The sequence below is a fragment of the Chiloscyllium plagiosum genome, chromosome 6 (assembly GCF_004010195.1).
Source record: "Chiloscyllium plagiosum isolate BGI_BamShark_2017 chromosome 6, ASM401019v2, whole genome shotgun sequence".
NCBI classification, from domain to species: domain Eukaryota; kingdom Metazoa; phylum Chordata; class Chondrichthyes; order Orectolobiformes; family Hemiscylliidae; genus Chiloscyllium; species Chiloscyllium plagiosum.
In genome coordinates, this window is record NC_057715.1 from 57,520,949 (window position 1) to 57,548,070 (window position 27,122).

Sequence of the window (27,122 nt, forward strand, 5' to 3'; positions counted from 1 at the left end):
TATTCCTAAGGCACACGGGGCTAAACTACGCAAAATTTGTCAATTTTGGAAAGTTTTTTTGAATAATTTCTCTCTGAGCTCCAAGGGGTGTTCTTGCATGATTCTATGGTGCTAATCTCATTAAGTATGCACCATGTCTTTATGGTACTGCTTTCATGTTATCTTGTGCTTAGCAACAGCAAATATGCTTAATATGCTGGGCCTTGGAGTATTCCTGTCACTGGCACTACAATAAAATTCTAGCTGTGTAGCAGTTCAAAAGCCCAAACCAGGAATACTGCCTCACAGTTCCAGCGAGCAAAGATTCTCAAGGGATAGTGCGAATAGAGGCAAAGTGCACCTTAGTGCGCAGACAAGGACCTGCAAGTCCTGGTGAAGGGTGTAGTTGCAAGGAACGCTGTCCTTTTTTAACAGGACCACCAGAAGAAACCACAACACCATTTCTTCGGGGGCAGTTACAGTGGGAGGAGCAACAGTGAGGACCAGGGGCCTGACAGGAAGGTACATTTAAAATATAAAAACTTACCTTGTGTGTTCAGCAGTCTTCATTTTTTTGACGGCAATTGCAGTGGGAAGAGTGACAGTGAGGACCAGGGAACTGACGGGAAGGTAAGTTTAAAATATAAAAACTTACCTGGTTTATAGGCGGAGTGCAAGCTTAGCAGAAATGGACATAGGACTGCTGAGCAAGTGAAGTAATATATTTGGGCAGTTGAAACGCTACTTAGGTGGTATTTCCCGCCCATCCATCTCCTCTAACCAAAGAGTTCTGTGCGCTGGATTGGCAAAGTAACCAGTTTTCTTTATTCTTTATCTTTCAATAGTCTCTTTGGAATTTAGAAGTGGGAATGGAGGTTAGGGCAGTTGAATGTTACTCCTGCAGCATGTGGGAGGTAAGGGTCACCACTAGTGTCCCTGCTGACTTCACCTGCGGGTAATACACCCAACTTCAGCTCCTTGAAAACTGCATTAGGGAACTGGAGCTGGATAAACTTCGAATCGTTTGAGAAGCGGAGGGGGGTTATTGCGAAGAGTTACAGGGAGGTAATCACACCTCAGGTCCAAGAAAAAGGCAGATGGGTTACAGTCAGGGGGCCAGAATGCCCTCAGTTCCTTCACCTAGATCATTAATGTGTGAGGTGAAAAGTTGTGGTCCCAACACTGAGCCTCAAAACACCACGTCACCAGCTGCCAACCTGAGAAGGACTCTTTATCCCTACTCTCTGCTTTCTGCCAGATAACCAAGTTTCTATCTATGCTAGCACCTTGCTTCTGACACCATGGCCCCTTGTCAAAGACCTTCTTGAACTGAAAAATGTGTGGCTGGAAAAGCGCACCAGGTCAGGCAGCATCCAAGAAGCAGGAGAATCAACGTTTCGGGCATTAGCCCTCCATCAGGAATGAGGAGCGTGTGCCAAGCAAGCTAAGATAAAAGGTAGGGAGGAGGAACTTGGGAGAGGGGCATTGGGAATGCGATAGGTGGAAGGACGTTAAGGTGAGGGTGATAGGCCGGAGAGGGGTTGGGGGCGGAGAGGTCGGGAAGAAGATTGCAGGTCAATAAGGTGGTGCTGAGTCCGAGGGTTGGGACTGAGCTAAGGTGGGGGGAGGGGAAATGAGGAAGGTGGAGAAATCTGCATTCATCCCTTTTGGTTAGAGGGTTCCTAGGCGGGAGATGAGGCACTCTTCCTCCAGGCGTCGTGTTGCCATGGTCTGGCGATGGAGGAGGCCAAGGGCCTGCATGTCCTTGGCGGAGTGGGAGGGGGAGTTACAGTGTTCAGCCATGGGGCGGTTGGGTTGGTTGGTGCGGGTGTCCCAGAGATATTCTCTGAAACGTTCTGCAAGTAGGCGGCCTGTCTCCCCAATGTAAAGGAGGTCACATTAGGTGTAGCGGATGCAGTAAATGATGTGTGTGGAGGTGCAGAGGAAGGTGCCATGAGTGGTGAGGGGTGTGGACCTGACGAGGGAGTCACGGAGGGAGTGGTCTTTCCGGAACACTGATAGGGGTGGGGAGGGAAATATATCCTTGGTGGTGGGGTCTGTTTGCAGGTGGCAGAAATGACGAAGGATGATACGATGTATCTGGAGGTTGGTGGGGTGGTAGGTGAGGACCAGTGGGGTTCTGTCCTGGTGGTAATTGGAGGGGCGAGGTTCAAGGGCGGAAGAGCGGGAAGTGGAGGAGATGTGGTGGAGAGCATCGTCAACCACGTCTGAGGGGAAACTGCGATCTTTGAAGAAGGAGGCCATCTGCTCCCCACATCTGCTCCCTCGTCTGGTCCACACCCCCCACCAACCCAACCTCCACTCCCCTTCCACCTATCGCATTCCCAATGCCCCTCCCCCAAGTCCCTCCTCCCTACCTTTTATCTTAGCCTGCTTGGCACACCCTCCTCATTCCTGAAGAAGGGCTTATGCCCGAAATGTTGATTCTCCTGCTCCTTGGATGCTGCCTGACCTGCTGCGCTTTTCCAGCAACACGTTTTTCAGCTCTGATCTCCAGCATCTGCAGTCCTCACCTTCTCCTGAAAGACCTTCTTGAAATCTAGGTAGGTGACATACATTGGCTCTCCTTGTTTCTAGCTCTAACCTGCTTATTTCTTCCTCAAATAATTCTAGTAGATTTGTCAGGCATGACCTCCCCTTGACGACTTTACACTATTTTACCATACACTTCCATGTATTCAGAAATCTCATCCTTCACAATGGATTCCAAAATCTTATCCATGACTGGGGTTAGGCTAAACGGTCTGTAATTTTCTGTCTTTTCCCTTACTCCCTTTTTAAACAGTGATGTCACATTAGCAATTTCCCAGTCCTCTCGGACCCTTTCTGATTCTAGCAGTTCCTGAAAGATCACCAGTAACACTTACACTATCTCTTCAATTTTTGAGATATTACTTGTGTCTTCCCCCGTGAAGTCTGACACGAAGTAATTATTCAGTTCCTCAGCCATTTCCTTGATCCCCATTACTAATTCTCCAGCATCATTTTCCAATGCAGCCCAATGTCCGCTTTTGCCTCTCGTTTGCCCTTTATATATCTTTAGAAACTTAAGGAAGAGATCTTAAGAAACATGTTAAAGGATTTAAAGAATGGTAGGAAGATAGTAGGGTCCTTCACAGTTGAATGCATGGCTACTGTCACAGAGCTGGTCCCTTTTTTCTAAAAGCTATTTCTTTTTTCAAGGATAATGTGTCCTTGATTTTTTTCAGAGGCGTCATATAACCCTCCTGGCTCCAAGGTGACCTGTTTGGTACAGAAATGAAAAAGGATGTTGAGAGGGCTTTTGGTTATATGTAAAAGTTAAAGACTTCAGGCCAAAGTGGTCATGTTTTAGAAGGGACCTGTGTAATGAAAAGGGAGCAGTCAGCTCTCTAGCTGAGCAGTGCAGTCCAGAACTAGTTAGGAGTTCAGTTGTGTGGAAACAGGCTGTGAAAAACTCTCTCTCCTTCTGCCATTCTAACCTCAACCTGTAATCATTTGTTCCATTTTTACTGTTATTTAAGCGGGTTTTCTTATTGGGACTGTTGTATATATTTGGAACAGCATAATTAAGTCTAGTTTAAATAGACTGAGTTCTGTAGGGGTTCCTTATTCTGTTCTTTGTGTTTCATTGTGTAATTTTGTGAATAACTTTTTGTCTGTTTTAAAACCTCGTAATCAACCTCGCTAACTTACTCCGGGTAATTTTCACAGTACACTTACTGAAACAAATTGCAAAGTTATGGTCTGGGGCTGCCTGCTTAAGAATGTTTTGAGTGGTCTGGCCTAGTCCATAATACTACCAGTTGTACAAAAATTAATGTCAGGGGTGCCCAAGAGCCGCTGGATATCTTGAAATGCTGAGTTGGAGGGAATTGCAGAGTTAAGGAAGGCCAAGATTATTGAGTAATTGTAAACAAGGAGGAAAACTTTAAAATTGATGTGATGCCCAGGGGCCAATGAAGATTAGTGTGTAAAGGTGCAATGGATGATGAGAACTTAGTGTGAGTTCAGACATAGGCAATACAGTTTTGGATGCGCTCAAGTTTGCAGATGAAAACAAAGGATTGGCATATCTGGTGCCGTTGCTACATAAGTCCACCATCTAACAAGTCATTAGTCCCCTGAAATTGATTTCTAGTGCCTTGATTTGTCAGCCATTAAGATTATTGTGGTGTGCCATGCACTACGCAGTAAGAGGAATTGAAGCAACATTAAGGCTACTTGCATTTAGCACCCTAAGAGCAGGAAGATGATGAAGAGGTTGAGAACACAGAGCAAACACTGTCTGTCACAACACCACTGAAGAATCAGTAGATGGACAAGCTGATGCAAGGATGCCCAGGACACCTTCTTCCATGCTAGATTCATATGAGAATGATAGCTTCCTTATCCTCGAATTTCCATCCTAATGACTTTGGCAAAAAAAAATGAGTGCTGCCAATAGTGCTTTACCAAAAGGAGTTTTCTCAACATACTTGCAATATAAAACCATATTTTATTCAATTCCTAGACTTAGCCCCTCAATTGCAGACTCCATAGCATCCAGGATTCTCACACTCATGCCCTGGAAATGCATCACAATGAGCTACATTACATTTATTAATTCACTAAAACTGAATTTTTAATTTCATATTGTAATTACAGATAATACAGAAAGCCATCTAAGTAAATTTGTTTGGGACCATTGCAGTTTCTGTGACTTCTTACAGAAACGTGTATGTAGTGCTTCACTTTGCCTGAAATGAAGGCAGAGTTTAGATTAGAGTGGTGCTGGAAAAGCACAGCAGTTCAGGCAGCATCCGAGGAGCAGTAAAATTGACATTTTGGGCAAAAGCCCTTCATCAGGCAGAGTGCCTGAAGGGTGGAAAAATAAATGAGAGGAGGGTGGGGGTGGGAAGAAAGCTGCATAGAGTACAATAGGTGAGTGGGGGAGGGGATGAAGGTGATAGGTCAGGGAGGAGGGTGGAGTGGGATAATGGAAAGGAAGATAGGCAGGTAAGACAAGTCATGGGGACAGTGCTGAGCTGGAAGTTTGGAGCTGGGGTGAGGTGGGGGAAGGGGAAATGAGGAAACTGGTCAATTTTACTGCTCCTCGGATGCTGCCTGAACTGCTGTGCTTTTCCAGCACCACTCTAATCTAAACTCTGGTTTCCAGCATCTGCAGTCATTGTTTTTACCTGAAATGGAGGCAGCCTGCTTTTGTGTATGCTATGTCAATGAATCTATTTATGACTGCCATCCTCTGAGATGAGATCAGTGTGGGGCTCCCACTGATCTCTCCCCCTGCATCTGTGTAGGGACAGTTTTGATCTTGAACACAAGAAGTCATCTGGTGTCATTGCCTGTTTTGCTGGAAAACGAGCTGTTGATCAGAACATGCCTTTGTCCTCCATAGTTGCAATAGAATGATCTATCTATTCTTAGGTGTTGCAGACACATAATGAATGCCACTTTGCAGTTCCTGTATTTTTTTATTCACTTAAGGGATATGGGCATCATTGGCTGGGGCAGTGGCTGCGGCAAATGAATTGCCCTTCCCTTGTACCCTTCAGAAGGTAGTGGTGAACTGCCTTCTTTAACCGCTGCAGTACTCAACCTGATTAGCTAAGTGTCCCAGGAAGTTGTGTAGTCTTTCAATGAAAGAATTTAACTGAGAAATGATAACACTCATGAAAAATGTAAACTCCTCCATCATTTGCCTTAGGATGTGCACTACCTCTGGAACACTCCCATATTTAGACATTTCTTACTTTGCAGATCCATAACAATCCTTTTCATGCATGATTCTCAAGGATTTGTGTCTCTGCTGAGTTGAGCATGGCTGATGCTATCTTTGACCCTCTGCTGGGGACTACCCACTACTGGGTAGTCTGCATCCAACATTTGCTCACAAGTGCTTCTCATCTCATGTCAGTAATGAAAATCTTCAGGCTTACATGAGCAGAGTGAAATAGAAAGCAATCTTATTTCCACAGTTTTCAGATTTTTTCTTTTAAGATTGTCCATTAGGAAAATAAACTGTTGTCCTTGTCTTGTCTGACCTACAGACGTGTGACTTCAGAGCTACAGCTCTGAAGTCACTTAGATGGCCTCTGGGCAATATAGGAATGGACAATAAATGCTAACCTGGCCAGTGACACTCGCATCCTGCAAATGAATAACGAATAAATTTAAAGAGCTGCATTACTTTAAAATTCCTTGACATCTTGGACTGCTCCCTTTGTTAGTTTTGACAGGTTCTCTTCACAGTCTTAATCCCTTTGATATCTTGGTAGTTCTGTGACAATTTTGGCAACATGGTAGTTCCGATGAGTTTATGCACTTTTTATACACAAACAAGTCAACTTTAAATAATCCTAAAGACCTTATGCCTTTCAAAGGATATCTACCTGTCCATAGTGTGCCTTACTTCCACTAAAGAATGATTCCAAACCCCTTTGGATCTTAGCAGTTCTTAGCTGAAAAATGTGTTGCTGGAAAAGCGCAGCAGGTCAGGCAGCATCCAAGGAGCAGGAGAATCGATGTTTCGGGCATAAGCCCTTCTTCAGGAATCATGAAAGAAATCCTGAAGAAGGGCTTATGCCCGAAACATCGATTCTCCCGCTCCTTTGATGCTGCCTGACCTGCTGCTCTTTTCCAGCAACACATTTTTAATCTCTGACTGAGGGGCACGGTGCAAAAGAGGAAGGATGCTAAAAGCAATCCAGGTAGGTTCAAAGTAAGTGAGCACAAAGAGAGCAAGCGAACACCCTAGAAATGTAGCCTGGTCCAGTTCATGAGCAAGGTGCTTGTCCCTGAGTGCAAAGTGTCCTTGCTGCAACATTTTAATGATTGTCGCTGTTGTGCTTTGAGGCACAGCATCAAAACTCAGAAGAATACGATAACTGAAACGGAGGTGTATATGAGGGATCTCAGAATCTGACTTGTTGAGTGCCAACGCCTGTGGATGTTGGGTGCATGTGGCTGGTACCTCAGGTCCTTCGGCCCTCCAGGCCTGTGCCAACACATTTTACCTTTCCATACTAAAACTGTCTTCACTTGCAGGATCTGTATCCCTCTATTCCCTTCCTATTGATGTATTCGTCCAGGTGTTTCTTGAATGCTGTGATTATGTCTGATTCCACTACCTTCTCTGGCAGCGCATTCCAGGCACTCACCAACCTTTGTGTGAAAAGGTTGCCTTGCACATCTCTTTTAAAATAGCCCACCCCTCCCCCGCATGTTGAACCTGTGTCCCATAGTAATTGACTGTCTACCCTGGAAAAAAGCCTCATACTTCCCACTCTATCCATTCCATTTATAATTTTGTAAATGGCTATCAGCACTCCTTCAACCTTCTGCATTCCAGTGAAAACGCAACCAGTCTATCCAACCTTTCTTCATAGCTTAAAATCCCCCATACCATGCAACATCCTGGTAAACCTTGTCTGTACCCTCTCCCTAGCATCCAAATCCTTCAGGGTGACCAGAACTGAATGCAGTATTCCAGGTGTGATCTAACTAAAGTTCTATAAAGCTGCAGCATAACTTGTTTGTCTTTATACTCAGTGCCTCTTTCAATGAAGGCACGCATGCCATAGGCCTTTGTTTCACTACCTTCTTGACTTGCGTTGCCACCTTCAGTGGTCTGTGGATCTGCACACCCAGATCTCTCTGCATAACAGTTCTCCTAAGGGTTCTGCTATTCACTATGTATAGTTTTCACCTGTACTTGACCTTCCAAAATGCATCATCTCACATTTGTTTGGATTAAACTCTATCTGTCATTTTTTGCCCATGCCTCCAACTGATCTATATCCTGCTGTATCCTTCTACAATCGTCCTCAGTATCCGCAACTCCACTAATCTTTATATGTCCACAAACTTACTAATTAGACCAGCTACATTTTCCTCTAAATCATTTATGTAGATCACAAACAGTAGAGGTCCCAGCACTGCTCTGTGTGGAACACCACTTGTCACAACCCTCCATTCCAAAAAGCATCCTTTCATCACTGACCTCTGTCACCCATGACTAAGACAGTATCTATCTTGCCAGCTCACTTCAATACCATGTGACTTCACCTTTTGTACCAGTCTCTTACGAGGGACCTTGTCAAAGACTTTACTGAAGTCCATGTAGACGTCAACCGCTTTCCCCTCATTAATCACCTTCGTCACTTCTTCAAACAATTCAATCAAGTTAGTGAGGCATGACCTTCCCCACACAAAGCCATGCTAATAAGTCAATTTGCTTCTAAATGCGTAAAGGTGAACAGTTAATAAGATCATGAACAAGCAGTAATCAGGCTTAATAGGCAACTTGCCACTCCCTCGTGAGAAACTTACCTTGCTACCTGGAACTTAAAATATGCAGCAGGTTATACCTGATGTTGAGCAAGGCATCGCTGGACTTTTCACATAGTTCTACCACATTTCTCACTGTAGCCAACATCGTTCAGTCCCCTGTACAATTTCCCCTCCAACGTTTTTAATAAGATTCAGCTCATTATGTTTTTGATGCTGTCAAATGTGGTCATAAGGAATATTTAAGTTAAGAAGCTCAGGTATGAAGATATATAAAATTTAAATTCAGTAATACTATTTAGGTTGTTTGGATTTAAAGTATTTTGGTCATGATATTTACAGTTGAAATAACAAATTTTAAGGTAAGCAACATTCTTAATGGAAGAAGTGAAAAATAATAGACTCCGTAAGTATTAGTTTTTAACTTGATTTTTATAAGTGGGATGCCCCAGGGATCAATGTTGCAGTTATTACTGTGTCTCGTTTACATTTCTACTGATTTGGTAAATTCTGCAAACAAAATCAAATGTTGGAGATTTAGGGTGTTGAAGTAGTTGATTCAAAATAAGGTTGTGTTGGATAGAATATACAAGTAAGAAAAAAAATGGCAAGCAATGTTGAATATAAAAACACATCGAATACGATACAGAAATGAAACGTGGGAAGTGTGTGCACCTCCTGAATGGTGTTGGAATAGATAAGGCTTAAGTGGAAAGAGACTTTCAACTTCTAGTATACTTCTACAGAGTGTTTAATGTACGTGACAGCGTCATGATCAGTGGTCAGAACTCTGAGGTAGTGAGAACATTTTAAAATTATAATTCTAAGTATGTTTTTAAAAAGAGAACTGATACAAATATTACTAGTTGTAAAATAAGGGCTTTCTGGACAGAGAAATGTATGGAATTACACACCCAAGAATATGAAAGGAACGATAAAAAAACTGCTCTATGAAGGAATAAAAAGGCAAATCAAAACAGATTGGACTGTGATCTTGTGTAACAACAAAGATAATGAGGGACTGATGATCTCCTGCTCAACATGAAGGCACCCCTTGCGCCATATGTCCCAAACCACAATTTTGTGTTTTGCCTTTGAACACAAGGGTAGGTGTTAAAAGTCTAGTTTCGTCTCTACTGGAATGTACTGGAGGAATTGAACAGTCTCGTGTACCAGTAGGGGTTTGAGCTTTAGCATGCTATTAACGTCAAATAACTATTCCCCTGTCACTGCAACGTTTCAGGTAACGACCCCATCTCACTTCATGTGTTGCAAACCAGATAAAAGGAAAAAGAATAATAAAAGGACTCTGTCTCTCATCCTGAATGCTGCAATTAAATCCCAGTCAAAAGTAATCAGTATTATTGAACCTCAACTAATATAAACTCTACAAGAAGCCTCCACTGCAATATCAGCGATGTTTGACTATCTGATCCTTGCAAACAATATTGCACATCTATTTTTATTAACTTTTTTGGAATCACTTCATTTCTAATCCGTATATTAATTATTTTCATATTTAGTAATATGAATCTAAATTCAGTTTTTATTCAATAAGACCTGGCTAAATTGGCTCTGTTTAAAAGATAAATTCATTTGAGTGTGGGAGAAAGATATCTAACCAACCAAGAAGAGGAGTTTGTACATCACTGTCCATCTGAGGACTTAATTGTTTGGGGGAAATGGCATCTGGAACTGAAATGAATGACCTGGGTCTGGTTGTAACAATGATCGACATACTCAAACAATGCAGTTAACAAAGATATTTATTTTTATAAATTACTCATTGGTTGACACTGTTTCTAAAGCTTTTATTGTCCATCCCTAATCTCCCTGAAGGCAATTCAAAATCAACCACATTGCTAAGGGTCTGGAGTCACCTGTAGGTCAGAGTAGGTAAAACGGCAGATTTTCCTTCGGAAAGCATATTAGTGAACCAGATGGGTATTGGCAACAATTCTCAATGTTTGCATGATGACTATTACACGAAGGTTTTTACATGATCCAAACTTGACCACTTGCTATGATGAGAAACAAAGCCATGTCCCTCAGAAATTAGTTTGGAGTTCTGGATTGCTGCTCTAGTGACAGTACTACAACACTATCACTCGTCATTAACCAAGAAAGTAAAATACAAATCAAAAGAAACCAGTTACGTTATGCTTTGATCTTATCATACCTTTAACACCATGTTCAATTCTGATTGTCATAACACACTGGATATATATTGAGTTATTTAAGTGGTGCAGACACTGCATGATGACCTTCAAATTAAACCCAGCTTTAGAAGTTTGAATTATAAGAATGACTGACAAAGCCTAGTCTTTTCAACCCTGACAGGAGGCTCTTGATCTTAAGACGGGTGATCTTACAGAGGTCTATAATATTGTAAACAGCCTGGAGAAATTTAAACCAAAGTTTGCTTTATCAACTCTTGTAATATGGAGATGGAATCAGTGGTTCAAATTAGTAAAGGGCTTTATGATTTTTGTGATATGATGTTCTGAAACCTTGAGAAAATAGTTTGATTATGGTTGTATCTTGATCTTTGTGAAGAGAATATTTCCTATTTAATTCAATGCAACAATCTGTTTGACCTGATTTTTGTTTTCGTTTTGGGTGAGTTTTTTGCGTAACTTCGTTATTTCAAATGGGCTTCAGGTATATCATTAATAAAAAAATCGGATATGGCATATTTTAAAGGTAACACCTTATACACTGAATGACTATGGAAAAACTTTGCACTGCTGCTTGATCTTTGTGAAAATCTCCACCACATGCATAATCTATGGACTGCTGAAATTGTAAAGGTTCATCAGCATCAATAAATACGACAAAGAGTTTACCTTTATTTATATCGTCCTTTGTCGAAATTTGAAGAGAACAGCACCTTATAAATTTGAACAAAGCAACTGGAAGAATAGGAAAATAGACAGAAGTCAAAAATCAGGGTGCTAACTCTTGTCATGGAATTTAACAAATAGATTTAGTAGAAAGGAAACGCATTTTTAAAAGCTGAAAAATTAACCATTATTTTCCTTGACACACATTCTTTAACTTGACAGTATTTGCTGACTATTTCTTTTTATTTGTCATCTGTAGATACATTACCTGAAATGTTGCCTACACAATGCAAATTGCACAAACCATTTGTCATCAGTAAAACATATTCATTATGTTGGTTCCTTAAACCCTTATGAGGCTGTTTGGTGGATAAACTCATGACAATGGACAGTTAGAGAGCTTTTGATTTAAATTGGCCTTGCAATTTTTACAACCTATTTATTTTGGAGCATGGAACTTTGTTACTGATTGATTTTCTGTCAATAAAATTAACTAAATTGCATTCCAACATTTCCTTTTCTGCCAGGGTAATTCTGGCCTGGGATTCAGTATAGCTGGAGGCACAGACAATCCTCATATTGGAGATGATCCTGGGATATTTATTACGAAAATTATCCCTGGGGGAGCAGCAGCTGAAGATGGACGGCTAAGGTAAACTATTTTAATTTTTCAAAGATATGTTAAAATACTCTAGAATGAAACAGGAACTGCTAGTTTTGAGATATAGAGTCATAGAGCTGTACAGCATGGAAACAAACCCTTTGGTCCAACTTATCCATGCTGACCAGAAATCCTAAATTAATTTAATCCCATTTGTCAACATTTGGCCCAAATCCTTCTAAATCCTTCCTATTCATATATGCATCCAGATACCTTTTAAATGTTGTAATTGTAACAGCCTCCACCACTTTCTCCAGTAGCTCATTCCACGCACACACTACCCTCTGCATGAAAAAGTTGACTCTGAGGTCCCTTTTAAATCCTTTCCCTTAACCTCATGCCCTCTGGCTTTAGACTCCCCCATCCTAGGGAAAAGACCTTGGCTATTCACCCTATCTATGCCCTTCATTATTTTGTAAACTTCTATAAGGTCACCCCTCAGCCTCCGATGCTGCAGGGAAAATAGCTCCAGCCTGTTCAGCCTCTCCCTGTAGCTCAAACCCTCTAACACTGTCAACATTTTGTAAATCTTTTCTGAACCCTTTAAAGTTTCACAGCATCCTTCCTACAGCAGGGAGACCAGAATTGAATGCAATATTCTAAAAGAGGCCTCACCAATATCCTATACAGCCGCAACATGACCAATTCACCCGATTTCTATACTCAATGCACTGATGAATAAAGGCAAGCCTGGGATTCTAATTTCAAGGAACTAAGAACCTGAACCACAAAGTCTCTTTGTTCAGCAACACTCCCCAGGTTGTTACCATTAAGTGTATAAGTCCTGCCCTGATATGCTTTTCCAAAATGTAGCACCTCACATTTATCTAAATTTAATTCCATCTGACACTCCTCAGACCATTGGCCCATCTGATCAAGCTCCTTTTGTACCCTGAAGTAATCTTCTTGGCTGTCCACTACACCACCAATTTTGGTGTCATCTGCAAACTTATTAACTGTACACCTATGTTTATATCCAAATCAATTATATAAATGACAAAAAGCAGTGGACCCAGCACCAATCTTTGTGGCACACTGCTAGTCACAGGCCTCTAGTCTGAAAAGCAACTCTCCACCATCATCTTCTGTCTTCTACCTTTGAGCCAGTTCTGTATCCAGATGGCTAATTCTTCCTGTATTCCATTTGATTTAATCTTGCTAACCAGTCTATCATGCAGAACCTTGTCAAATGCCATACTGGAGTTCATATAGATCACATCCATTGCTTTGCCTTCATCAAACCTCTTCATTACTTCTTCAAATAACTCAAAATTAAGTTAGTGAGACACAATTTCCTACACAGGAGAGAGTGAGGACTGCAGATGCTGGAGATCAGAGTTGAGAGTATGGTGCTGGAAAAGCACAGCAGGTCAGGCAGCATCCGAGGAGCAGGAGAATCAATGTTTTGGGAGAAAGCCCTTCATCAGGAATGAGGCTTGTGAGCCAAGTGGGTGGAGGGATAAATGGGAGGGGTGTGGGGCTGTGGGAAAGGTAGCTGAGAGTGCGATAGGTAGGTGAAAGTGGGGGTAATGGTGATAGGTTGGAGAAGAGGGTGGAACAGATAGGTGGGAAGGAGGTTTGATAAGTCATGATGGTGGTGCCAAATTGGAAGTTTGGGTCTGGGATAAGGTGGGGTAAGGGGTAAATGAGGAAATTGGTGAAATTCACATTGATCCTGTGTGGTTGGAGGGTCTCAAAGCGGAAGATGAGGCGTTCTTCCTCCAAGCGTCGGGTTATTAGGGTTTGGCGATGATGGAGGCCCAGATCTGCATGTCCTTGGCAGAATGGGAGGGGGAGTAGAAGTGTTTGGCCACGAGCAGTGGGGTTGGTTGGTGTATCTTGGAGATGATCTCTGAAGCATTCTGCAAGTAGGCATCCTGTCCCCCCAATGTAGAGGAGACCACATCAGGAGCAATGGACACAGTAAATGACATTTGTGGAAGTGCAGCTAAAACTCTGATGGATGTGGAAGGCTCCTTTGGGGCCTTGCACAGAGATGAGGGGGGAGGTGTGGGCCAGGTTTTGCAATTCCTACGGTGGCACGGGAAGGTGCCGGGAGGAGAAGGTGGGCTGGTGGGGGGACCGTGGACTTGACAAGAGAGTCGCAGAGGGAATGGTCTTTACGGAACACAGATGGGGATGGGGGGCAATATATCTCTGGTAGTGGGGTCCGTTTGTGGGTGACGGAAATGGCAGAGGTTGATATGATGTATACGGAGGCTGGTGGGGTGCAAGGTGAGGACCGGGGATTTCTGTTGCGGTTGGGTGGGTGGCGTTCGAGGGCAGAGGTGCAGGAAGTGGTTGAGATGTGCCGGAGGGCATCATTGACAACGCGGGAGGGTCTTTGAAGAAGGAAGTCATCTGGTGTGTACTGTGGTGGAACTAGTCCTCCTGGGAGCAGATGTGGCTGAGGCGGAAGAATTGGGAAAAAGAGATAGCGTTTTTACAGGAGGCAGGATGGGAGGAGGTAGCTGTGGGTGTCGGTGGGTTTGTAGAAGATGCCCGTGTTGAGTCGGTCACAGTTGATAGAAATGGTGAGGTCCAGGAAGGGGAGTGAGGTGACTGAGATACTCCAGGTGAACTTAAGGTAGGGGAGGAATGTGTTGACAAAGTTGATGAACTGTTTAATCTCCTTGTGGGAGCAAGAGGTGGCGCCGATATAGTCATCAATACAGCAGAGGAAAAGGAGTGGAATGGTGCCAGCGTAACTGTGGAAGATAGACAGTTCCACATAATTGACAATGAGACAAACATTGATGAGACCCATATGGGTGCCCATGGCTACCCCTTTGGTCTGGAGGAAGTGGGAAGATTCAAAGGAGAAATTATTGAGAGTGAGGACCAGTTCAGCCAACCGAATGAGAGTGTCAGTGGAGGGGTACTGGTGGGGACACCAGGAGAGGAAGAAAGTTGTAGGCCCTTGTCATGGTGGATAGAGGTGTTTAGGGACTGGATATCCATTGTGAAGATTAGATTAGATTCCCTACATTGTGGAAATAGGCCCTTTGGCCCAACAAGTCCACACCGACCCTCCAAAGAGTCACCCACCCACACCCATTTCCCTCTGAACAATGCACCTAACACTGTGGGCAATTTAGAAGGCCAATTCACCTGACCTGCACATCTTTGGACTGTGGGAGGAAACCAGAGCACCCGGAGGAAACCCACGCAGACATGGGGAGAATGCGCAAACTCCCAAGACAGTCACCCAAGGCTGCAATCGAACTTGGGACCCTGGTGCTGTGAGGCAGTTCGGAGACATCACCCATGCCCACCACCTCCTCCAAGACTTCTGTTTCCCTGGCCCTCAACGCCTCACCTTCACCATGGACATCCAGACCTATACACCATCCGTCATGACGAGAGCCTGAAAGCCTTCCGTTTCTTTCCTCTCCCGGCTTCCCCACCAGCACCCCTCCACTGACACTCTCATTCGGTTGGTTGAACCTGGTCCTCACCCTCAATAATTTCTCCTATGAATCTTCCTATTTCCTCCAGACCAAAGGGGTAGCCATGGGCGCCCACATGGGCCCCAGCAATGCCTGTCTTTTTGTCAATTACATGGAACAGTCCATCTTCCGCAGTTAGACTGACACCGTTCCACACCTTTTCCTCCACTGCATTGGTGACTGTATTGGTGCCAACTCGTGCTCCCACGAGGAGGTTGAATAGTTCATCAACTTCGCCAACACATTCCTCCTCGACCTTAAGTTCACTTGGACCATCTCAGTCACCTCCCTCCCCTTCCTGGACCTTACGATCTCCATCAACTATGACCGACTCAACACGGATATCTTCTACGCACTCACCGACTTCCACAGCTACCTGGACTACACCTCCTCCCACCCTGCCTCTTGTAAAAACACTATACCTTATTCCCAATTCCTCCACCTCTGCTGCATCTGCTCCAAGTAGGATCAATTCCACCACAGAACGCATCAGATGGCCTTCTCCTTCAAAGACCCCATTTTTCCCTCCCACATTGTCGATGATGCCCTCCGGCGCATTTCATCCACTTCCCGCTTCTCCGCCCTCGAACCCCATCCGTCCAACCACAACAAGGACAGAAACCCCCTGGTCCTCACCTTGCACCCCACCAACCTCATCCTCTGCCATTTCTGCCACCTACAAATGGACCCCACTACCAAAGATATACTTTCCTCCCCACCCCATCTGTGTTCTATAAAGACCATTCCCTCTGCGACTCTCTTGTCAGGTCCTCTTCTCCCAGCCCATTCCCATGCCACCACAGGAATTGCAAAACCAGCAACCACGCCTCCCCCTCACCTCTGTCCAAGGCCCCAAAGGAGTCTTCCACATCCATCAGAGTTTTACCTGCACTTCCACAAATATTTACTGTAACCGTTGCTCCCGATGCGGTCTCCTCTAAGTTGGAGAGACAGGACACCTTGCAGAACGCTTCAGAGAACATCTCCTGGACACCCACATCAATCAACCCATCACCCCGTGGCCAAACATTTCTACTTCCCCTCCCACTCCACCAAGAACATGCAGGTCCTGGGCCTCCTCCATCACCAAACCCTAACCACCCAATGCCTGGAGGAAGAATGTCTCATTTTCCACCTCAGGACCTTCCAGCTGTCTGGGATCAATGTGGATTTCACCAGTTTCCTCATTTCCTCTCCCCCAACCTTATCCCAGATCCAACATTCCAACTCAGCACTATCTTTATGAACTGTCCTACCTGTCCATCTTCCTTCTAACCTATCTGCCCCACCCTCCTCTCTGACCTATCACCATTGCCCCAACCTTTATCTACTTATCGCACTCTCACCTACCTTCCCCCCAGTCCCATACCCCTCCCATTTATCTCTCCATCCCCTTAGCTCAATGTCTCATTCCTGATGACTTAGTATCTCTGTTTATATTTTTAAAGTTAAATCAAAAGAGAGATCTCAATAAAATATGTAATAATAACTGCGCCTTGTTATATTTGGCCTGAACTGTCTGTTTGAAGACACAGGTTTCATTTGATTAATTCCTTAAATTGTTCCGCACGGCAATCCTTATCCTTTGTGTTCGTTTATTCAGTCCATGAGCAGTTATTAAGGCTTCTGCAGTTTACATTGCCACACCAGCTGTTGAGAGAGTCTTAACCAGCACAAGAACAGCTGAGGTGAAGGCAGAGGTTTTTGGAGGAGACAAGAGGCCTCGACCAGCTGGTTCATGACAAGAGGAGAGAGGTCAAGCACTGTAGACTTCCCAACAGCCTTAGGTAGTCAATGATCAAATAGGGCACCAAATGACAGAAAATCAACTGCTGTAACCAGACAGTGGGGTATTACTGGTCCAGGAGAGTTGCTGACATTGATATTCCTGTTGAAATTGAGAAACGTTTACTTTGGCCAAAGCAGGGAAGCAACTTCAGCCCAACATGAGCTCTCTGGACACCAAGCGACTTCTAGAGGTTCTTGCATTAAGTTGCATATAACTCATGTTCTTCTTCAACATTTTCAGACAACAAATCTGAAATTAATGTCAGAAACAGTCTGTGCATACAGGATCTCCTGCACCAGATGGTGATGGCAGTGATCATTGGGGCTGAGCAGTTTGCCAAGGCATTCACCAGCAAGTGGTGACAGTGAGGGAGGGGAACTGGATCAACTGAAAGGACTGTTTTGAAAAAATGATCTCCTTGCTGCAAGGAGAACTGATATGATGAGGATGCATATTGACTAAGGATTCCTCAGCCTAACATAACGCAAAGATTTTGTTCCATGTGTGCACAGTAAATAGTTCCTTATTTATTTTTAATTTCCCTTTCTGTTTGTAATGACATCATGCCAGTGGAATGAAGAAGCTCTGATTTGTGATCTTTGAGCCTTCTGTTTGTTCACATCTGGTATTGCACATGTGGCCGATGATAACTGTTTTTCTGATGATGTTCACCAGCTGGAACTGTTTGAACAGTGTCTGGCTTCGGGTTAGTTCTCATCTTCAGTTCAGAGAAAACTCTATGAGAAGGTGGTTGTCTTGGTGGTTTCTCCTGTTTTGGAAAAATAAATCACCTTGTTGCGGGTTCAACGTGAAAGGCATTTGTCTTTTTGCGAAAGAGAGATTGAAGGAACATCTCAGTGTTGTAGCTCTTGTGTGAATGGCATCTGTGAAGACTCCAGAGGCAACCATAAGAAATAGGAATAAGAATAGACCATTTGGCACCTTGAGCCAGCTCTGCTATTCAAAAAATCATGGCTGATCCGACATTCCTCATTCATTTTCCTGCCAGTTCCCTATGACCCTCGATTTCCTCATCAAATGACAATCTATCTCAGCCTTAAATAGACACAAGGACTCTGTCCCCCACAATTTTCAGAGAGAAGATTTTCCTTTTCATTTCAGTTTTAAATTGGAGTGTTACTAAAGACTTGATCATACATGCCAAGGTATCGGAGCAACAAACTATGGAGCATTCCGTGTTTTAACCATATGCCTTCAAGAATAACCCATTGATTTAAGTGGTTTTCTTTCAGCAAGCCAATCTATACAAGAGAGCCATATTTTCCTTCTCTTTTCTTGAAGTGTGTGCTTTGGGTTATATCAAGGATATACATTTATATTTTTATCTTTCCAACTGTATATGTTAATTATTGCATTTTAACTTTGTAAGTTTTGTTTTGAAAAGAAACCAGTTGTGTTTATTAAGAAATCTAGTTATTTTAATTTAAAAACTTCATAATATATTTAATTGGCTATCTCTATAACTGGAGAAAGGCATTTTTTTAATGTTAGAACATGGAACATAGAACAGTACAGCACAGAACAGGCCCTTCAGCCCACGATGTTGTGCCGACCACTGATCCTCATGTATGCACCCTCAAATTTCTGTGACAAATGTTGTGACACATGAGGTTGAGGAATTAGAGTGATGATGAACTGCTTTTCCCCAGGTCATAACAGTTTAGGAATTACAATTAAAAGGAAAACTAAAAAGGTAAAGTAATTCAAGCCAAACAAAATAAACAGTGTGTGAGAAAAACAACATTCGAACAAAGGGCTAGGTTAGCATGTGTGACACAATAAAAATAATTTTAAAATGAATACAGAATGAATAAGTAATATGTTGAATGAATTAACGGTGCAAATTTATTTGGATTGGCAGCCATTATGGCTACAACGCAAACAGGCCTGAGGATAGAATATACCAAAGTATAATATCTACAGGAAGGTAGAAAAATGGTAGAGGTGGTATGCAATGTTAATGATTAAGAGATGATATAAAGAGAAGGGAACAGGCATCAGGTTTTAGCTGGGTAGATCTAAAGAAATAAGATTCCCCTAGATGTTGGTATGGGCTACTTGATAGCAACTGTGAAATGGTCAGAATGGTATTGATATAATTATTAGACAATCATGCGTTATGGTTAGAGTGGTTTTAATAAGCAATTTTATTTGCTTTTTCCATTGCTTATCAGAAACCTGTACTAAGAATAATGAAAACAAATAAACTGCCTTCCTCACAAAGTCGAAGAGTGGCATGTTTCTATGAGTTAGAACTTTGGTGTTACGTTGCTACCAAACTAACAAATAAATTGTAAATATATTGCCTTACAATAAGGAATGATAATATTATAGAATATGACAGAGCTATTTCCCAATCATCCCTCAGCTTTTTTTTTGTATTTTGGTCTATATCCATTGTGGAATATGTGGTAATATGAGTAGGTTTTGTTTGGCATTTGTTTCAGATTATTTAGTTTTACTTATCTTTTTTCCAGTTATATCTGACAACACATTCTGGATTTATTTACCACATAAATTAAAATAAATTTTCTTTTTTATATCTAGAGTCAATGACTGCATTTTACGGGTGAATGAATTTGATGTATCTGAAGTGTCACACAGTAGAGCTGTAGAAGCCTTGAAAGAAGCTGGTTCAATTGTACAACTGTATGTGCGTAGACGAAGGCCTATTTTGGAGACTATTACAGAAATAAAGCTCATAAAAGGACCCAAAGGTAATCTTCAGTTAAATGAAAACAAATAAAGGAAAACAATTTATGACTGAGATACTGAAGCATTATGAATGGAATACGTTAAAACTTGTTGAGTAATTTTAATTTGCTTTTTCTGTGTAGATCAAATGTGCTAAATTTGTTTCTTAAGGCATGTAACCTTATAATATTTATAAGTACTAATTTCTCACCTGTAATCCCAAAATGTTTGCGTTCAAATTTTATTTTTTTTAAAATACTAGCCTTTTCTGAGAGGATGGAATATCTCTGTTAAAGGACATAATTGGAAGGTTTATCGTGTTGTTATTCTAATTAAGGTAACTTTTTCAGAAAGTTAAAAAAAATTACTTAACGTACTTGGAATTAAATCCATTTTAGATTTTGTATATCAAAGCTACTCAGACATATTAGTAATTTCTGAATGTAATAAGTTTTAAATATTTGCGACATACTTCTGGTTGTGGCTTCTACTTCATTCTTCAGCTTAGTTTATCTAACTCTGAGTTCATACCTCGGCTTAATCAATCCAGCACAGTGAGTCTTAAAAGTCAGCTGACATAAATTGAAGATTACTTATTTTCCTCCTAGTAAAATTGAAGACTTTCTTTTAAATTAAACCATCCAAAGTGATAAGTGTCAGCTAGTCGTTTTTAAGAGTGTGGTTATCTTTAAGTGCATAAGTAATCTTTTGAAATATAAATGTATCAATTACTATATTGCAGTTGAAGTTGTGGCCTAGTGCCTGAAACTTGTGAGACACTCAATCTCAAAGTTATGCCAATAAAAGTGATCTAACAATTTGTACATGTGTAAATGTTGATGACCAGATCCTAGTACTTGGTGATCAGTGTAGAGAGTGAACTTTCTGCTATCTTGATGCACGTGCCTACTTTCACAAGAGTAGATGCAGACCAACACTTCATCCTACTCTCTAGTAGAGTATTTATGTTTTGTTTCTGATAATAAGCATGATGCATATGTGACTGGTCATTTCCTTCCCTCAATTTACTGCAAGACTACGCTCCAGTAACTTTTCTTGGCCCAGTTAATGTAACATGAATTTCATCATATGGAATGAAATATGTAAGGACTGAAGCAGATGCAATCTTTGCCTATAACGTGCTCTTTGCTATACAGCTGTCAATTTCCATTGCACATCTTTCTGCAATAGCTTCCAAAGAGGCTGGGTGATTTCTGCCAGCCAGTGTAAACAGATTTGTGATGAACATTTACAGGACTGAGCAACTGTTCGAATTCTTTCACGCTGGATAGGATTGGAAATACGTGAATGCCTTTGTGATTGATATGTAGGCTTTACTCCAGCTGTTCCCACAAAGTACGGTTTTGGGTCTATGAAAGAGCATTTGTCCTTGTTGAGCATCAATTTACGTTGTGTGGTTCTAGTAAACACCATTGTAAACTGCTGCTCAATTTTTCATTGTACCAAAATTGTCAGTGTTGACTGTCCCCTCAAACTCTGACAAAACTGAAAAAAAAACAATCTTCTAGAATGCAATTGTGCTGAACTTAATCCATAGCAAATTCTGTGTTGCTGAAATACCCCTTCATGAGTATTAAAAGCTGTAAGGTATTTCGTCTACCAGTGATATCTGAAGACAGTTTCAACACATTTCAAGCTTTTTCAAGGCTGTGGAATCATGAAAATATGCTAATCTTTCTTAGATTGTAGGAAGACGATGCCTGTCTTCAGTCCTAGCTCTGTTGACTGCCTTAAGGTCACTGCCATTTTTGTATTGTGTAAAGGTTAGATTTGATACCCTCGAAACAATTTGTCAAATAACAATATGCTTCTAGATATTTCAGTTCCTGTGACATTTTGATATGGATTGTAAAGGGCAACTATCTCAACTATAGTAAAACTAGTGAAATTGATGTGTCAACATGAGGTGTATGACCATGCTCCTTAGTCTCTCTAAGTCCAGTAAATAAAGAAGGATACCAATGTTTGTAGTCTGTGTCATCAATTATGTAATTTGTGTGCCCCAGTAAGGTCTTCAAGCCTATTGAAAAGATTGTTCCCCACAAGGTGTCATCTTTAGCTATGTCAAATATGAACCTGCCTGGGTTAATGGACTGAATTTTAACTAAGTGTCAATTTTGGCAAGTTTCAGGCAGAATATCCCACCATAAGACGTAAGAGTAAATATCGGCCATTCAGCCCATCATGATATCATAGCTGAACTGATAATCTTCAACTCTACTTTCCTGCTTTATCATAGAATAACAGAATTTTGCAGTAAAGAAGGAGGCCTTTCAACCCATTGTGTTTGTTCTGGCTCCTGAAAGAACTACCAAACTAGTCCCACTTTTCAGCCCTACCTCCATCGCTCTCAGAATTCATCATTTTCAAATATATATCCAGCTCTCTTTTGAAACCTTAATGGACTCTGCCCCCATCACTCTCCCAGGTAGAGCATTCCAAATTCTAACAACTCTGAGTAAAGAAGTTTCTACTCATCTCACTCCTAACTCTCTCATTGACAGTCTTGAAATTGTGATCCCAAGTTACTGACATGCAATTAGTGGAAACAAAATGTCCTCCTTAACCTTGTCAAACTTGTTCTTGTAATTTTGAACACCTTAATATGGTTACTTCTTAATCTTCTCTGCTCCAAGGAGAATAAACATGAACAACTAACCGCTCTGCTATTGGTATAGCTCTTTTTAAGTCAAATACTGAACCTGCGTATGCACTTCCCCAGCTTTCATTTTCAATCATAGTCGCAGTAGGTAGCTTGTCTTGACATTTACAAGTCAAATGATTTCTTAGAAGTATTATTAGAAATACTGAAAATAGATTTCTGACTTTTAAAAAAACAAGTCATCATCACAGAACTGAAATCCAAAATCCATACTTTAGAACTAAGTTCCCAAATGCTAATATTTTAAATCTCTATCATAATGTAGATATTGAATATGTGACAATATCAAATAGTATTTGATGTGAAAAAAACAAACAAAATTGGAATAACATTTATGAAGCACATGTATGTTATTACAAATCTTGTGGGATGACAATCAATTACAATCTTGTATGTACTATCAAACCTGACTGCTTATTTCTATATTTCTTTTTCTTGTGGTAGCAAATATAATAAGTCACATAGTAGTTTGTATGACAAGTCAACAACACGTTTTGATCAAAGGTGCCAGATAAAGTAACACTTACAAAGACAAAAATCACACAACACCAGGTTATAGTCTAACAGGTTTAATTGGATGCACTAGCTTTCGGAGCACCGCTGACAACCACCTGATGAAGGAGCAGCACTCTGAAAGCTGCTGCTTCTAATTAAACCTGTTGGACTATAACCTGGTGTTGTGTGATTTTTAACTTTGTGCACCCTAATCCAACACTGGCATCTCCAAACCATGACTTATAAAGACAGTTAGATAAACTGGCAATTGCAAACTTGTTCTTTTTATAGTGTTCAGTTATTCAATATTTGATTGATGTCTTTTCTATTCATAAGTTCATAAGATATAGGAGCAGAATTAAGCCATTTGGCCCATCGAGTCTGCTCCACCATTCAGTCATGGCTGTATGCTCCTTACTCCCATTTTCCTGCCTTCTCCCCATAACCCTTCAAAGCATTACCAGTTAAAAATCTGTTTAACTCCTCCTTAAATTTACTCACTCTCCCAGCATCCACTGCACTTTGGGGTAGTGAATTTCACAGATTCACAACCAGTTGGGTGATGTAGCTTCTCCTCAACTCTGTTTTTAATTTGCTACTCCTAATACTAAGACTATGACCTTTCATCCTAGAATGGCCCACAAGAGGAATCATTTGCTGTATATCTTTTTTATCTACACTTGTTATCTTCTTGAATACCCCAATTTGATCTCCCCTCATTCTTCTAAATTCCAGAGAGTTTAAGCATAAGCTGTTCAATCTTTCTTCATATGACAAACTCCTCATCTCTGGGATCAATCTAATGAACCTCCTCTGAATTGTCTCCAATGTCATTGCATCTTTCTTCAAATAAAGGGACCAAACCTATGCATAATACTCCAGGTGCAGTCTCACCCATGCCTTGTTTAGTTGTAACAATACTTCCTTACCTTTATATTCTATTCATTTAGCTATATTAGCCAACATTCCATTAGCTTTCTTTTTTATCTGCTGTACCTGCTTACTAGTTTTGTTACTCATGAACGATTTCATTCTCACTACACTTGACTGCTAAGCCTGGGCATGGACTCGGTGGATACAGAAGAAGCATGTAGCAGGCAATTAAAACACTGGAGTAAAACTGCAGCACACATTGCAACTACTGTCATTTCTTCATAGATCTATATATAAAATATGCAACAAATTGGCAAACAGGAAAAATGTTAATAATTTAAGTTGACCAGCCCCAGTATTTTTTTCACCTTTAACAAAAAAAAGGCTGGAGAAACCCTGTGGAGAGAAAAGAGTTAATATTTTGAGTCTATTGACTGTTCTTCTGAATACAAATTGACCATAAATGTCAAACACGATTAGTGGCAATGACCTATCACAATACTTTCCCAACAATGTTTCAATCGGTAATCTCGGCAAAAAAGTACTAAGTCTGAGCTGCAGTCATTAATATAAAGATTAAAGGATATGTGAAACACATAGCCATCTAAAATGCTTCTCAGAGATGACCAATCCATGCTGTTCTAAGATCAATTCTCCTTGGGGTGGGTGAAGATATAGTTTAACTCTGACATGGTCTCCAAGTGACCTAGTCCTACAGCAAAAAATGACTATCAAACAGGTGAGGTGAAACAGGTGAAATGCACATACTCAGATATGAGATGCTATTTAAAATGCAGTATCACCCATGCCACCTATAATCCCTCTAATTGTATTCTTCTTCCTTGCCCACCTTGTATGTCTAAGTGCAATACAGGGTTTGCACTTGTGGTTGCGGAAGCTTACTGTACAGTCGAGTCTCTTGGTCTTGCAACACCAGATGTATCTAACAGGTCCAGATGTGCTCAGAGTGTCCTACCCAGATAGAGGATCATCCGTGTTAGCTGAAATTTCCATTGTGATTGGGATTGCAGAAAGGATAGATATTACTAATTATGGGTCAGGCATATAGTAATTAGTAATTATAGATAATGTATCATATAATTTCTAATAAATATGTACCTGCTGATATTGCCAACAGATTCAATTTAACTTTCAACATGTTTGAAAGTTATTTAATTTAATCTTTACAAATCTGGTTCTTTTGTTCACGTGAGTTGATTTTTCAACTCTGCATTCGACAGTAATTACACTGTATTCAGATATGGAGGAGCCGGTCTTTGACTGGGGCGAACAAAGTTAAAAATCACACAACACCATGTTATAGTCCAACAGGTTTTTTTGGAGGCACTAGCTTTCGGAGTGCTGCTCCTTCATCAGGTGGTTGTATTGCATTCAGAGTTATGCTGAAATTTCCGGTTGCATCTCAAAGACTCTCTGATTTAATGGTTAGGCGTAAATATTTTGCAGTTCTTTAATGTTGATGTCCCGGTAAATTTTCATCAGGGAATGTTAATATATTTTTTTCACTAGAGACCATATGTTTATTATACAAGCAAAAATAAAAATTAAAGCTGTTTAATAATTTGGAAATATTTTATCATTAACAACAAAAAGATTGTACATTTTCTTCCATGAATATATTTTATGTTGACACAACCACAGTGTGAAGTATTAGTCCATAAGATTTTTTACTACATCCATGAGTGTTGAAAGTGCTTCCTTTTGGTGAGTTTCTGCACATTTGCCAGATATGACTCTCTGTTGCTGCCTCTCCCCAAGACACACAAACACAATTCACTGATCTCTAGGATCATTTCTAGCCTACCGACTTGGACTACTGAAAGTTATTTTTTCCAGTTCAGATGGTCTCACAAACTTGACTGAGTTTTTTGAGTATGTAACCCAAAAAGATTGAGGAGGGTAGAGTGACAGATGTTGTCTGTATGGACATTAGTAAATCCTTTGACAAGGATCTTCATGGTAAACTAATTAGTAAAGTTAGATCACATGGTATTCAGGGAGAGTTTGCCATTTGGATACAAAATTGGCTTAATGATAGGAGACAGAGGGTGGTGATGGAGGGTTGCTTTTTGGACTGGGTGGGGCTGGGGGGGATTGTGACCATCGGTGTTCCGCACGGATTGATGCGGGGTCAGCTTTTGTTTTTCTTTTATACAAATGTTTTGAATGAGATTTTAGGAGGCATAGATAATAATTTTGTGGATGAAGGTTATCTAAGATTACAAAGGTATCTTGATCAATTAGGCCAATGGACTGAGGAGTGGCAGGTAGAGTTTACTTTAGATAAATGCAAGGTTTTGCATTTTGGTAAAACAAGCAAGGGTAGTTTCTTGTAGAATTAATGGTAGGGTCCTGGATAGTGTTGTCGAACAGAGAGATCGAGTGATTCAGGAACACAGTTCTTCGAGAGTTGGGTCAAAGGTAGACAGGGTGATTAAGAATCTGTTTAGCACATTTGCCTTCATTGTTCAGACCGTTGAGTATAGGAGTTAGAAGGTCATATTGAGGTTGTACAGGACATTGATGAGCCCCATTTTGGAATACTGTATACAGTTCTGGTCACCCTACAATAACAAGGATATTGTTAAACTGGAGATGATTCAGAAAAGATTTACCAGGATGTTGCTGGGATTGGAGGGTTTTTATCTGGATAGACTAGGACTTTTTTATGGAGTGTAAGAAATTGAGGGATGAACATAGAAACATAGAAAATAAGTGTAGGAATAGACCATTCAGCCCTTCAAACCTGCACCACCAGTCAATATCATTATGGCTGATTGTGCAATCTTAGTATCCCATTCCTGCTTTCTCTCCATACCACTTGATCCCTTCAGTTGTAAGGTCCATGTCCAGCTCCAACTTGAATACATCTAACGAACTGGACCCAACAGCTTCCTGTGGGAGAGAATTCCACAGATTCACAACTCTCTGAGTTAAGTAATTCTTCCGCATCTCATTCCTGAAGGCTTATCTGTTATTCTTAGACTGTGACCCTTAGTTCTGGACTTCCCCGACATTGGGAACATTCTTCCTGCATCAAGCCTGCATCAGCATTTTATATGTTTCTATGGGATCCCCTCTTATTCTTCTACATTCCAGTGAGTACAAGCCCAGTTGATCTAGTTTTTCCTCATATACAGGGAGTACTTCTATAATGCAATGGTTGTGTTCTTGAGCAACCCAGTGTTGTAGACAAATTGTGCTTTAGAAACAGCACTTATAATGTTGGCAATATAATCGCGTTACAATCAACACAATTTTGAAAGCTCGGTCTTTAGAAACAATGTTTCCAATTTGTCATTCACGATACAGTGAATTTGCGTTA

General features: G+C 41.1%; 1 protein-coding gene across 12 annotated transcripts in view; it reads left to right on the top strand.

The window, feature by feature from the left end:
- Positions 1–27,122, top strand: part of dlg2 (discs, large homolog 2 (Drosophila)) — a 968,837-nt gene that overhangs the window by 462,174 nt on the left and 479,541 nt on the right. For all 12 annotated transcript variants that reach the window (XM_043691613.1, XM_043691618.1, XM_043691619.1 and 9 more), the window contains 2 exons: positions 11,639–11,763; positions 19,579–19,748. In XM_043691613.1, the coding sequence (XP_043547548.1) occupies positions 11,639–11,763; positions 19,579–19,748 (295 nt within the window). The remainder of the gene's footprint in view (positions 1–11,638; positions 11,764–19,578; positions 19,749–27,122) is intronic.